The sequence below is a fragment of the Podarcis liolepis genome (genome assembly GCF_965112155.1).
Source record: "Podarcis liolepis genome assembly, chromosome: 4".
In the NCBI taxonomy this organism is placed as follows: domain Eukaryota; kingdom Metazoa; phylum Chordata; class Lepidosauria; order Squamata; family Lacertidae; genus Podarcis; species Podarcis liolepis.
In genome coordinates, this window is record NC_139558.1 from 101,008,516 (window position 1) to 101,020,369 (window position 11,854).

General features: G+C 48.0%; 1 protein-coding gene across 1 annotated transcript; it reads left to right on the plus strand.

Annotated features, from left to right (window-relative positions):
* Nucleotides 1–544: 544 nt before the first annotated feature.
* LOC310705335 (transmembrane O-methyltransferase homolog) lies at nt 545–9,399 on the plus strand (the record flags this gene model as incomplete). Its single annotated transcript, XM_083500001.1, has 3 exons — nt 545–806; nt 5,584–5,780; nt 8,379–9,399. 3 exons carry the CDS (start codon nt 545–547, stop codon nt 8,697–8,699), a joined length of 780 nt encoding a protein of 259 aa, XP_083356127.1. The 3' UTR covers nt 8,700–9,399.
* Between the last annotated feature and the right edge of the window lie 2,455 nt (nt 9,400–11,854).

Sequence of the window (11,854 nt, forward strand, 5' to 3'; positions counted from 1 at the left end):
CTGGGTGACCTTGGGCTAGTCACACTTCTCTGAAGTCTCTCAGCCCCACTCACCTCACAGAGTGTTTGTTGTGGGGGAGGAAGGGAAAGGAGAATGTTAGCTGCTTTGAGACTCCTTAAAGGGAGTGAAAGGCGGGATATCAAATCCAAACTCCTCCTCTTCTTCTTCTTCTTCTTCTTCTTCTTCTTCTTCTTCTTCTTCTTCTCCAAGAAGGTCTTCTCCTGCATCCCCACCAAAGTTCTCCAAGAGGGTGGTGAGACAGAGAAAAGGGATTCCCCCAAAGATCTCAGATCCTGGGCAGATTCGTTTGGGATAAAACACTCCTTCAGATAGCCTGGGCCCAAGACATATAAAAGGGACTAACGGTGTCTATTCATGTCTACTCAGAAGTAAGTCCCATCAAGATCCATGAGGTTTGCTCCCAGGGAAGTAAACATGAGACTGCAGGCTGATCCAGAGTTTGGGGGTGTCACCCAGGCCTTCCCTGCCCCACTCGTGTCTCCCACAGGTCTGAGGACGGCGGACGGGTTCTCGACACACCGCCATGGTCTCCCCGGCTATTGCGCTGGCGTTCATCCCTTTCGTGGTGACGCTGCTCATCCGCTACCGGCACTACTTCTGCCTCTTTTACCGGGCGGTGCTGGTGCGGCGGGTGCGAGACTACCTGACGGGCATCCCCAAGGAAGAGAGGGCCTTCCAGTACGTCTTGACCCACACCATCCCGGGAGACCCCCAGCACATCTTGGAGACCTTCGACCACTGGAGCTACCACTGCGAGTATCTCAGCAACCTGGGACCCCAGAAAGGTGTGCGATGGGGATGTATGAATGTCCCTGTTTCCATGGGAGAAATGTTGGATGGGATGGAATAGGATGTCCCTGTTTTCATTGGAGAAATGGAATAGGATCTCCTTGATTTTATTGGAGAACTGTCAGAGGGGATGGAATAGGACGTCCTGATTTTCATGAGAGAAATGTTGGAGGGGATGGAATAGGACGTCCCTATTTTCACCAGAGATATGTTGGATGGGATGGGAATGCAGTGAGGAAGCCGTCTGTTTTTAATTTGCCTCTGTTTCTTTTTGAACAACCTACCCCATGTTGAAGGCCTGAGACACGATGTGATTGCCTTGGCCCCTTGACTTAATCAAGTGGCGGGGAGTTTCAGGGAATGGGCTTGTGCTGGTCCGGGGGGGGGGGTTACTGTGAGGCGTGGCCAAAGTCCGGTCCTGGGCCGAGGGTCTGGAGACTGTCCACCAAGGGCGAAGCGGGGTCCAAAGCAAGAAGCCGGGAGTGGTCGGGAACTCGGGAAAAACAGGTCTGGGTGCTGGCAGAAACAGATTTCCAACGTCCTTGCTCCCGCCACCTGGGACTGGGCTCCCGCCACCTGGGACTGGCTGTGGCCGTTTTTTGTGGTTTTAGTCTAGATAAAATTTTGGGCATACGTTGTACTCTGAGGCCGGGGCGGTCCCAGCCCACAGGTGACCCACCTCTCCTGGCCTTAAGGTGAGCACTCCTCCTGTTCCCTCCGCCTCTCTGCCCTGAGCCTCTGCAGCTCAGGAGAGGTTGGAGGGTTACTGGACCCAGGGGCAGCTTCACCTTCACCTGACAGGGCTGGAAGAGGGGCATCTGCAGGCAATGGGTCCTCAATCACCTCCAGAGCCAGAGTGGATTCATCTGGTGTCTGCTCCTGAGGATCCGGCACAGGTGCGGGCCCTTCAGATTCAAGGCCCTGCCCCAGCTCAGCTGGCCCTGGAGGCGGGGACTCCTGTGCAGGCTGGGATTCCTCCGGTTCAGCCTCTGAATCAGACTCCCAGGCCATCACAGGGCTCTTCTTAGGTCTAAATGTAATGAGAGGGAGAGCGCACACTGGTAAGGACATAAGCAGGGGTGCCCAAACTTTTTAAAAAGAAGGCCAGATTTGATGAAGTGAACATGCGTGAGGGCCGGCCCAAGCTTTTTTTAGGATTGAAATTGTTGAGCTTTTTTACAATTTTACCCCGGGTTAAATCAACCAGAGGGCCGGATTAGACCCCGCGAAACGGACTTTGCACATGCCTGACATAAGGAGAGCCGTGCTAGATCATTGCAGGGGGTTATAATCGATGATCCTGGGGTCCCTTCAGAGGCACAACAGCAGAGAAAGAAAACCACCATGTCTCCTCCGTGAATTTGTCGAATCTTCTTTTCAAGCCATCCAGGCTGCTGGCCCTCACTGCCTCCTGGGGGAGAGAATTCTGTAGTTTTTAAACTTCCTGTTGCCCCTCCAAGATGTTGTTGTATTAGACGTATTGTATTGGCCCAAATATAAGCCGCATCTGAATATAAGTCGCACCTTTAAAATTCAAAGGGGGGGGGGCACAGAAAAAAAGACAATACCAGAATATAAGCCGCTCCCTTAAAATTCCACAGGCACTCACACCAGTTTCGTTTTACCGTATGTCTGTTTCAGCAGCGATACCATAAAAGCCCATTTTTGTAAGGTCGCAAATTTAAGCCGCACCATAACTTTTCACGGTCAAAATTTGGGGGGGAAAGTGAGGCTTATATTCAGGCCAGTATCTACACATTTAGAAGAGAAGCAGATCATAGGGGAAGCAATCAAACTTCTAAAGCAGGCAGCAAAACTGCTGATCCCGAATCAGAGTTTTTTATTCATAGCTGTGGCCGTTTTTTGTGGTTTTAGTCTAGAATTTTGGGCATATGTTGTACTAATGTCAATCGTGGTAATCAGTAACCTGCCCTGGAAGTATTTGGTGAAGGGCAGGCTAGAAGCACAAATCGCAAATAGATAAGGCCAGGTCACACGATCCCTCTTTCTTTCTGCCTATTTAAAGTGCTCCAGACCGCCTCTGCTAGAAGGCTGTGCCAAAGACTAGAGAGACCGCGGCAACCATTAAGGAATGTAGAACCACAGAATTGTAGAGCTGGAAAGGGGTCCTAAGCGTCATCTAGTCCAACCCCTGCCATTTACAGCAGTGATGTCCAAACTTTTTCAAAGAGGGCCAGATTTGATGAAGTGAAGGGCCGTGAGGGCCAACCAAAATTGCTGAACTTTTTTTAGAATAGAAGTTGTTGAGCTTCTTTTAGGATTGAAGTTGTTGAGGTTTTTTTTAGGATTTTACCCCAGGGCTCAGGGCAGCTAACACCAGTAAATTACAAGAAAAACATAACGGGGGGGGGACCCCAATTTAAAATACAGGTTAAAATGCAGCCTCATTTTAAAAGTAGCCCATAGATCAAAACCATAAGGGGAGGGAAACATAAGGGTCAGACTGAGTCCAAAGGCCAGGAGGAACAGCTCTGTCCTGCAGGCCCTGTGGAAAGATGTCAAGTCCTGCAGGGCCCTGGTCTCTTGTGACCCCAGAGCGTTCCACCAAGTCGGGGCCAGTACTGAAAAGGCCCTGGCCCTAGTTGAGACCAATAATAAACTGCCACAGGGGCCAGATTCAATCGACTGGCGGGCCGGATTACGCCCCTGAAACAGACTTTGGGCATGCCTGATTTACAGCATTCGAGCCAGGCACCTATGTACCAGTTATTGAAAACAACCTGGTTACAATGAGCTTCTAAGCTGACCATCTCTTTTAGTTATTCACTTTGAAACATCTTTTAGCCCTGATGCACCTGGGCTGTTTTTAGGGCTTATAGCATGCGCATGTTATTTGCATTATAATTACTATTACGTTATATTTCCCCCTTATGCTGCAAGACACTCAGTATACGATTGTAAAAGAGAGTCGTAAGAGCCGGTGGCATCTGGTCCCAGGTGTTCCCTCACAATTTATTGCAGCTTTCAAACTCACCAGGAATTGGTTGGTTTTCAAAGGATGAAGTTTCAAAGCATTTCAGTGAACCAAGATTCACGGCGGAAGCGATTCCCAACCCCTCCCAGAGGGCCCACCCCACAAGCCAACACAAGCAAAGAATCATGTTAATAGACTTTTGGTTGCTTTGTGCCAGTTTCTGGTCGAGGAGCCAACAGCGCAGCTGTAAATAGTGATGTGCCCTGTTGCATTGGCTGCTGGCACACTGAAGCTGCCTGCCAACTGGGTTTCGGCGCCACAGCACATTCCTTAGAATTGGAAGGGACCCTGAGGATCACGTAGTCCGGCCCCCCCTTGCGGGGATTGAACCTGCAACCTGGGCGTTATCAGCACCACGCTCCAGCCAGCTAAGAGGAGAGATTGCTTCTGAGCACAGGCAGAGAGTCTTTACCTCTGGCACGGAGGAACCACAGCACTAAAGCCTTGGGCTTGGAGCCAGAGGATCACATTTCTGCCTTGATCCAGGCAGGAGACTGAGCTCCCTAAGTCCGGCCAGCCAAAATTAGCAGGTCCCAAATAGCTTCTACAGCTGTACAAGCAGCACGAGACTTTAGCCCTCGGACTGCGAAGGCAGCAGCTATTCGTAAGGCCCTGGTGGGCTCCCCCCCCCCCCATTTTTTAAAATCCATTTTATAACACAAATAAACAATACAAACAGAAATACAAACAATACAAACAAATTCTTGCCTTACTCTTATTTTTTCTAAACAATGTCAGGTGAGCTTATCCCAAGTCCCCCCATCTGATTTTCATTTTACCTCATCTTTAGCCGTTTCATATATCATAATTTTTAACCATTTTTTAATCACACTTACTTTTACCTTAAAAATCTTCACATTTTATCACTTACAAATAGTACTATTTTAAAAAACACTATCTTCTACTTCTAACCCTACAGCCTATATCCACTTCCAAAGCTATTCTAAGATTTAAATATTAACATATTGTTTCAAATATTCTTTAAACTTCTTCCAGTCTTCTTCCACCGTCTCGTCTCTCTGGTCTCGGGAGTCTCCTGGTCAATTTGGCAAGTTCCATATACAGTGGTACCTCGCAAGACGAATGCCTCGCAAGACAAAAAACTCGCTAGACGAAAGGTTTTTCCGTTTTCGATTTGCCTCGCAAGACGAATTTCCCTATGGGCTTGCTTCGCAAGACGAAAACGTCTCGCGACTTTTTTTTCTTTGTCTAAAAACAAAGACATGTTTTGTTTATAAAGTTAATTTATTTTCCCTTAAATTTTTGAACTGCTCTTTACAGTATGTGTGACTTTAAAGAGCAGTTAATAAACTGTTATTGTACCAAATTTGGCTTTGTTTGGACTTTTTTTTACCATAGGAACGCATTAATTGATTTTCAATGCATTCCTATGGGATTTCGTGATTCGCAAGACGAAAAATTCGCTAGACGACAAAAATTGCTGAACGAATTAATTTCGTCTTGCGGGGCACCACTGTAGTCCATCATCTTTGTCTGCCATTCTTCTATAGTTGGTAAATCTTGTTTCTTCCAATTCTTTGCTAGTAATATTCTCACCCTGGTGGGCTTTTGGGTTTCACAGCCTTCCCCAAGACGGTGCCCTCCTGAGATTTCATACTCTGGCTCCCAACAGTCCTGGCCAGCCCCGTGGAGGGCACCGTCTTGGAGAACGCTGCCTTAGAATAACCGCATGGAATAAATTGGGAAGAGGTGGCTGGCTGCTCGGCACCCTCCACCCTTCCTCACCCCAAACGCAACCTTGATTTGATGCCTTCTAGCCAAGATCCTGGAACGGCTGATCTACGAGAAGGCCCCCCTCCGAGTCCTGGAGCTGGGCACCTATTGCGGATACGCCACCATCCTCATCGCGCAGCTGTTGCCACTGGGCGCCCGGCTGTACACCGTGGAGATGGACGACCGCAAAGCGGCCGTGGCCGAGAAGGTCATCCGCCTCGCTGGCTTCGACGACGACACCGTGAGTGGCTTGGGCTTCCACAGCTGCCCTTGCCAAGCTGCCGGGGGACGGGGGGCAGAGCTAGAGGCAAAGTGAGGCGGTTGCCTTAGGGTGGCAGGCTCTGGAGAGCTGGGGAACGCGGCAGATTCACCCCCTTTGCTTGTTCGCGCTTCCTCGCCTCTCTGCCGCGTGTCTGTTGTGCACCCGCTGCCAGGGCCAGGCATGTAACTGCAGCCGCGTGGCAGGCAGGCAGGCAGAGGAGGACATGGCAATTTCTGTTTTGCCCCTGTTATAAGAAAAACTGCTCCTTTTCTCTTCTGGGGTATTCCAGAGCCCATATAGAGTCCTTAAGCAGGTTGCCTATCAGTAGGAGGAAATACAGTGGTGCCTCGCAAGACGAAAATAATCCGTTCCGCGAGTCTCTTCGTCTAGCGGTTTTTTCGTCTTGCGAAGCAACCCTATTAGCGGCTTAGCACTATTAGCGGTTTAGCGGCTATTAAAGGCTTAGCGGCTTAGTGGCTAAAAGGGTATTAGCGGCTTAGTGGCTTAGAAAAAGGGGGGGGGAGCGAAAAAAATCGCAAGACTTGCAAGACGTTTTCGTCTTGCGAAGCAAGCCCATAGGGAAATTCGTCTTGCGAAGCGCATCGAAAAACGGAAAACCCTTTCGTCTAGCGGGTTTTTTGTCTTGCGAGGCATTCGTCTTGCGGGGCACCACTGTAACAGAGGCCAACCAGAGTATATTGAGAAGCAAAGCGACTAGTGAGCCTGATCTTTATTAAACTGTTGGAACAGGTCCCTACTCACCGCATGCAGGAGGGAGGAGAGAACCCAGAACAATGGGGCACAAACCCTTATACAGTGGTACTTCTGGATGCAAACGGGATCCGTTCCAGAGCCCCGTTTGGATCCTGAAGCGAACGCAACCCACTTCGTCGCATGTGTGGGTCGCGATTCGCCGCTTCCGCGCATGCGCGTGACGTCATTTTGAGCGTCTGCACATCTGCAAGCAGCAAAACCTGGAAGTAACGCGCTCCGTTACTTCCGGGTCACCACGGAGCGCAACCCAAAAAGGCTTAACCTGAAGCGACTTCAATCCGAGGTATGACTGTATAGACTTTTGAAATTGCCTCCCCTGTAGCCCAAGACCACCCCCCAAAATATCATACATACATTGCAGGAGGAGGCAGGTCTACAGCAGAAACACATCACAGGAGGCTGTCTGCCAGGATACCTGATAATGGTCACTGATTGCTTTACCTGGGCAGCCTGGCCATTCTTTTGTGATGGTAAATATAATAATAATAATAATAATAATAATAATAATAATAATAATAATAATAATTTATACCTCGCCCATCTGGCTGGGTTTCCCCAGCCACTCTGGGCGGCTTCCAACAGAACACTAAAATACAATGACCTATTAAACATTAAAAGCTTCCCTAAACATAAATACTTTAGTTCCTGAGTCCCAGGTCATAGGCTCACCCTATTCATACACAAGTACACCCTTAAGACGGGATTTGCAAGCGAAAGGACAAAGGGAAGGCTTTCCCCAATTGCCTCCCTTACTGCAGAGGAATTTTTGAGGTCAGTGGGAGAGTCAAAATGGCTTCAGGATTGCTCTCCCGCCCTATTTCAGACACATGGTTCATATATTTAGATATGTGTGCACTTATGAATATTTATTCTATATTTGAGACTTTAAAATTCTCGTAACACCCCTAACAGCAAAACCTCCAGGGCTAGCTAGCCCTGGCCTGAGACACAATCAAGCAGGGCAAACTGGAGCCATCAGAAGAAAAGATTCACATTCCCATGTCTATCCCATTGTATATTCCTTTTCTTTACAAATGAATGTACTCATAATGTTGTATATTTCTTTACATTTTATTTAATACATTCCTATGTCAAGATGTACCCTTGGTCTTATTTCTCAGCTCAGTCTCTCTCCAAAGTCAATCGAATGCTAGCATAGATAGTGAACCTTTACTGTATTTTTGAACATATACCTATCCCACTTTTCCATAAATTTTTGTTTTGAGTTGCCTCTCAGGCTATTTGTCAACTGTGCCATTTCAGCAAATTCTTGTAGCCTGTTGTGCCAATCCGTTGTTGTCAGGACTTCTTTTTCCTTCCACCCCTTTGCCACCAAAGTCCGAGCTGCGGCCGTTGCATATAAAAACACCTCTCTAAACCATAGCTGTCAACTTACAGATTTGAAAATAAGGGACCAGCAGCCTCGAAAATAAGGGATCAGCAGCCAAAATAAGGGATCAACAATTATTTCGATAAAATACATATTTTGTTGTGTGCAAATGACTTTAGATACCTATTAGGTCCATAAATTACCAGATAGCATATATTCAACACAAAAAAACAGCAGCAATTTGTTGTTGACAAAGGACAGCTAGACATAGAAAGGGCCCCATTACCTTCAGTAGCTTATTTAAGGGACATCATCAATAAGGGACAGCAGCGGGACATGGCGCTGGGATAAGGGACTGTCCCGCCAAATAAGGGACGCTTGACAGCTATGCTCTGAAAGCATTTGGGGTGTCCCTGCCAACAATACTTAACAGAAATGCCTCTGACTCTCTTTCAACCGCTTCTCTCGTGCAGGTGGAGCTCATCCGGGGACCCTCGCAGGAAGTCATCCCCCAGCTGAAGGAGAAATACGGGCTGAGCCACGTGGACTTCATCTTCATGGACCACTGGAAACGCTGCTACCTGAGAGACCTGCAGCTGTTGGAGGCCCACGACCTCCTCCTGGAAGGGGCCACCATCGTGGCTGACAACATCATCTTCCCCGGAGCGCCTCATTTCATGCAGTACGTCAAGGCCTGCGGCAAGTATAAGTGGAGGATTCACAGGACCAGCCTGCAGTACTTCCGGGCCATTCCTGACGGCATGGCCCAGCTCACCTGGACGGGTCTGCAGTGATGGGAGATGCCAGAGTTATAGGAAAAACTGCTCCGTTTCCCTTATGGGGTATTCCAGAGCCCGTATAGAGTCCTTAAGTGGCTCCCCTATCGGTAGGAGGAAATAACAGAGGCCAACCAGAGAATATTGAGAAGTGTTGCAGGAACCCCCCCCCCCAATCATTCAGTTTGTACAAACACGACACACACACACACACACACACTCACACATGACACATGTGACGCTTCTGTTATAAATTCATAGAAAATCAGCTGTACATCGGATCTGTACCGTTCCAGTTTTATTTTACACCCTGAAAGAAGGACTATCAAAGGGGGGAGACTTGACACAAGGCAGCCATAATCCCCCAAGCAAGCTCTACCCAGTTGGCATGCCAACCTTGATGGTCCTAGACAGAAGATCATTACACTCACAAAGGACCTGAATACACTGAAGTGGATTCAGTATGGACTGAAACAAAGGACAGTGACCAGTCCTTCCCTCTGGGGGCAGGAAACAGTGAACTCCTCTTTGTCCCCAGGAATGTAATCATGGGGAGGGGGAAAGGAGGAACTGGACAGGTGACAGGACACTCAGGTTACCACAACTCCTCCCTGAACCCCTCCTCTTTGTGATGTGTCAATGATGTAGTCATGATGTAGTTATGATGTAGTCTTAGGAGTGTGGAATGGGGGATTAGTAGCTAATAAAAGTTGGGGTCTTCTTTTGTTTGGGGCTTCCATCTTGTTCCACCTTGCGGGAGTCCTGTCACAACAGTCTTCAATAAAGACCAAGCCTACTGGCTGCTGTTTTGCTCTGCTATTCCTGCCTGGTGTCCTTGTTTTTTGTCCAAGGGAGCCCTCAGATTTCTCCGTTAACAGAAGTAAAGCGGCTAATAAGCCCGACCTTCAAGGAACGGTTGCAACAGGTCCCCTCTCACCACACACAGGAGAGAGAACCCTGAACAATGGTGTGCAAGGCCTTATATAGAGTTTTGAAATTGCCCACCCAGTCGCCCAAGACCCACCCCCCAACAAAAATCATACATACATCACAGAAAGAGGCGGTCTACAGCAGAAATCCTGCCTGCCAGGATACCTGATAATGGTCACTGATTACATTACCTGGGCAGATCGACCATTCTTTTGTGATGGTTAATACTTTAGTTCTTGAATCTGGTCACAGGCTCACCCTAGTCATACATAAATACACCTTTAAGACAGGATTTGCAAGCGAAAGGACAAAGGGAAGGCTTCTCCCATTTGCCTCCCTACTGTAGAGGAATATTTGAGGCCATTGGGAGAGCCAAAATGACCCCAGGATTGCTCTCCTGTACTATTTCAGACACATGGTTCATATATTTAGATATGTGTGCATTTATGAATATTTATTCTATATTGGAGACCTTAAAATTCTTTTAACATCGCCAATGGGGGCCTAGACAGCTCCTTCCTCAAGAGCCTGAGATGCGGCTGTAAAGAGATGGGGTGGTCTCCTTCCTTGCAGGGAGGGAGAGCAAAGGAAGATCCTGTCCTGGTTTGCACACCCTTGCAAACAGCCATGGAAATGGCACCAATATAACGAAAGCAAAATGACTTTCTCCTCATGCAAATTTCCCGTTTTGGGGCGAGTACTGAGTTCCTCATGGCAGGCCTTGCCAGATGCTAGAATTGAGGCAAGTGAGCTATTTGGATGTTGCAATGATCAACTGTCAGTTTGAAATCTTCTCTGCCAGCAAACAAAAAAAGCCCCGAGATTTCTCGATTGGAACTGATTAACAGACCTCAGTCTAGTTCAAGGCGGTTCAAAAAGAAGGCAAGAGGGAAACACTGTGAATTATATTTAGAAATCTAACTTGAATGATTGCAGAGAATAAAATGATCTGCCCTGACTCCAACTGTCTTTTTTTCAGTCTGAACAAAATACCAGGGGCAAATGGATGGGGCTTCACAATTAAAGGAAGGAGTTAGCAAATAGCACCTCTCCTAGATGGCCAGGGTTTAGATGGGCTTTGCTCAAAGGTCAGTAACCAAATGGGCTCATCTCAGAACCACAGCAAATTCTACAACACCCTGACTGACTGAAGACCAAGAGAAAAACCATCACAAATTCCTTGTACTGATTAATTTAATCAGATTTCTGCTCTGCAATCACCGATGTCACCAAAGCAGCTTACAATAACAAACTTTTGTTTAAAAACTACTATAAAAACAGCAGGGCAGGCGAAATCTGTGAAACCAGGCCATTAAAACACCAAACAACAGAGGACGATTAAACAGGGGCTCAGACATTATTTCAAGTTGTTAGAGAACAGGCCAGATTTAGCCTGGTGCCAAAAAAGCAATGCTAGGTCCAAGATAAATATCATCAGGGAGGAATTCTCACAATTTGGGCACCTTCCCTCTCTATAGTAACCTCCCCCCACCCCGCCCCGTTTAACCTCCAAGCAAATTGGATCACACTTCTCAGGCAATACACTTTTTCACTATTGCCTCTAAAAATATTACTGGCACAACAAATTCCCTGCATTGTTTGCGCTGTCGAGCTTGCCTGTTATTTCGCACACCAGTTCTGTTCCAAACTGAATTTCTGCCTCCGCTACAGCCTGCAGGCATTGTTTAAAGAGCAGGAATTGGCTACGCTCTGCCCTCTGTGGTCGGAGGCATCAATGCTTCTGAACACCACTTGCTGAAAAAACACAGGGAGATGCTCTGCATGGGGGGTTACCACAGGCATCTGGAGAGCCACTATGAGAATAAGACCCCCATTGGTCTAGCCCAGCAGGCTCTTCTCAGATAGCTCAGTCAGTAGAGCATGAGACTTTTAATCTCAGGGTGATGGGTTTGAACCCCATGTTTGACAAAAAAACCCCGCATTGCAGGAGTTGGACTAGAATGATCCTCGTGGTCCCTTCCAATTCTACGATTCTAAGAGTCTTTGGTTCTTACGTTCTTTTCTCAGAGGTGTGCACAGGGGTGGAGGAAGGGGGGTACGATGGGTGCAGACCACCCTGGGTGTCACCAATGAGAGGAGTGACAAAATGCCAGGCGGCACTCACTGCGGGGCCTGCAGTGTGCCCAAGCCATGCGTCTTTCCTGGGAGAGACACAGCGGCTCGGGTGTGTGCAAGCTCCACACTGCCCAAACAGTCTGCCCGCTGCAGGGTGGCTGAGTGGG